The 2,500-nt window shown below is 45.6% G+C and overlaps 1 protein-coding gene across 1 annotated transcript in view; it reads left to right on the top strand.

The window, feature by feature from the left end:
• Positions 1-2,500, top strand: part of LOC108281041 (plexin-A2) — a gene marked incomplete at its 5' end in the record, with an annotated part of 23,954 nt that overhangs the window by 5,338 nt on the left and 16,116 nt on the right. Inside the window, 4 exon segments of the mRNA XM_053674105.1 lie at positions 1-89; positions 205-444; positions 755-898; positions 1,828-2,062. The exon segment at positions 1-89 is cut by the window's left edge and continues 5 nt beyond it. Of these exon segments, the coding sequence (XP_053530080.1) occupies positions 1-89; positions 205-444; positions 755-898; positions 1,828-2,062 (708 nt within the window).

Raw genomic sequence — 2,500 nt, 5'->3', positions numbered from 1 at the left:
ACACCACCCTGACGGTGACCGGCACTAATCTAGATGTGGTGCAGGAGCCTCGGGTTCGAGTCAGATATGGCGGGCGTGAGTCTGTTAACGTGAGTGCTAGCACTTTAACTAACACTGTTAGAGAAACACTTAATGACGTTACTATAACGGTACAAAGAGCAATCATTCCTATCTAATAGACCTCTCTGAATACCCCCCCCCCAGGTGTGTACAGTGGTAAACTCCACCTCGATCTGCTGCTCCGCTCCGCCTCTGATGGCCGAATTCGCCCCGGGGCAGGACTCGGTGAAGCAGGCCGACGAGTTTGGCTTCATCTTCAATAACGTTCACGCTCTGCTCACCTACAACAGCACCAGTTTTGTGTATTACCCCAATCCCGCGTTCGAACAGCTGAGTGTGTCCGGGGTGCTGGAGCAGAAACCGGGATCGCCCATCATCCTCAAAGTGAGAGCTGAACGCATCACGCCGTCAGAAGCACTGCTTATTACCGCCACACGAGTCACCAGGTGTTCGGCACTCGCTAAACTCTGACTCTGTGGTTCTGTGATTCATCAGAAGACTCACCTTAATCACAATCATGACGTGCATTTCACAACCACATCAAAAACCAAATCGATTACTAAATCATTCCTATCATATAAACTAGTTCATATATCTAGAGTTATGTACTCTGTCTCTGTAATTCTACTGCAAACAGAATTCTAAACTTCACACAGTGTGTATGTTCTCCGTGTGTGTGTGTGTGTGTGTGTAGGGCAGGAATCTGGTTCCACCAGCATCTGGAGGTTCCAAACTGAACTACACCGTCCTGGTCGGAGATGTTCCCTGCCTCATCACCGTCTCCGAGACACAGCTGCTGTGTGAGCCGCCTCCTCTCACCGGCCAGCACAGAGTCACGGTACCGCGCTACCGCAACACCTTAACGTCTGTGTGTTTTACTGATAAGCACTGCTTACGACCGTGGTGAGCAGAAAACATCTCAGCACGAACACAACATCGAACCTTGAGGTGGATGAGCTACTTGAGCAGAAGACCACATCAGGTTCCTCTCCTGTCAGGCAGGAAGTCTGCGCCCATGACAGCCTCAGTTTCCTGTTCTTGACTGACAGGAGAGGAACCTGATGTGCTCTAGTAGCTCATCCACCTCAAGGTTCGATGCGAGATGCTTTTCTGCTCACCACAGTTGTAAAGAGTGTTTATTTGAGTTACTATAGACTTCCTGTTAGCTCAGTCTGGTTTTTCTCCTCTGATCTCTCTCCTCAACACGGTGTACCAGACAGCAGATCCTCTGCTCACAGCACGGTTTTTGTTTTTCGCACCATTCTGTGTAAACTCTAGAGACCGATGTGTGTGTGAAAATCCCAGCAGGCGATCCGCAGTTATTGAAATACTCAATCCGGCACCAACAACCACGCCACGGTTAAAGTCACAGAGATCAGACTTCTTCATTCTGATGTTTGGTGTGAACATTAACTGAAGCTCTTGACCGGTTTCTGCATGATTTTATGCACTGTGCTGCTGCCACATGAGTGTGTACATCTATACCTGTGTGTTTTGTCCCGTTTGCACCTTATTGTGTCCTTCAGCTCCTCAGGCATTTCTGCTTTACTGCATCACACTGCTCATCTCTGTGGCGTTGACACTCCTGCTAATAATAGGAGATGACGAAAGTTAGCGGAAATAGGAACAGGCTGCATGCATAGATTTGAATTTATATATTTATATATGTCTTCAGTGTCAAGTCATGAAGATGCATATTCTGTCTGAGTAGCAGATTCTGTGTGTATATATAGTTACATGTCCGTGTGTGTGTGTGTGTGCGTGTAGATCCAGGTGGGTGGTCTCCATCTGTCTCCAGGTTCAGTCCACATCCAATCGGATAGTCTCCTGACGTTACCCGCCATCTTCAGCATTGCAGCAGGAGGAGGCCTGCTCTTCATCATCGTCATCCTCGTCCTGATTGCCTACCGACGCAAATCGCACGAGAACGACCTCACGCTCAAACGGCTGCACATGCAAATGGACAACTTGGAGTCCAGAGTGGCTCTGGAATGCAAAGAGGGTGAGACATTTCACATATAAACACACACACACACACACACACACACACACACACACACACACATTATATATATATATATATATATATAAACAGAAGACTGTGGACAGTATCAGGGCTTGTGTATTTATTATAGACAGAAACAGTCATAGAGATGGACAACAAATATCAGAGTCATGGAAAAGAATAATAAAATTAAAGAACCAAACAATCACTTGGCCATGAAAATATTCATATAATCCAAGAATCATATTATTATAGAAAAGAATCAGATAATAACGTAGTTACAGAACAAAATCATGGAATCAAAGAATCGTTTGGGCAAATAAAGATTCACAGAGTCAGTGAATCATATGGTTATAGTAAAGAGTCAAATGATTGTGTGGTTACAGACAAAGAATCCTAGAATCAAAGAATCGTATGGCCATAAAAAGACTTACA

This window comes from Ictalurus punctatus, chromosome 21, assembly GCF_001660625.3.
Source record: "Ictalurus punctatus breed USDA103 chromosome 21, Coco_2.0, whole genome shotgun sequence".
Classification (NCBI taxonomy): Eukaryota; Metazoa; Chordata; class Actinopteri; order Siluriformes; family Ictaluridae; genus Ictalurus; species Ictalurus punctatus.
Note: the sequence above shows the minus strand (reverse complement) of the source record. Positions and strands in the feature narration are given on the sequence as shown.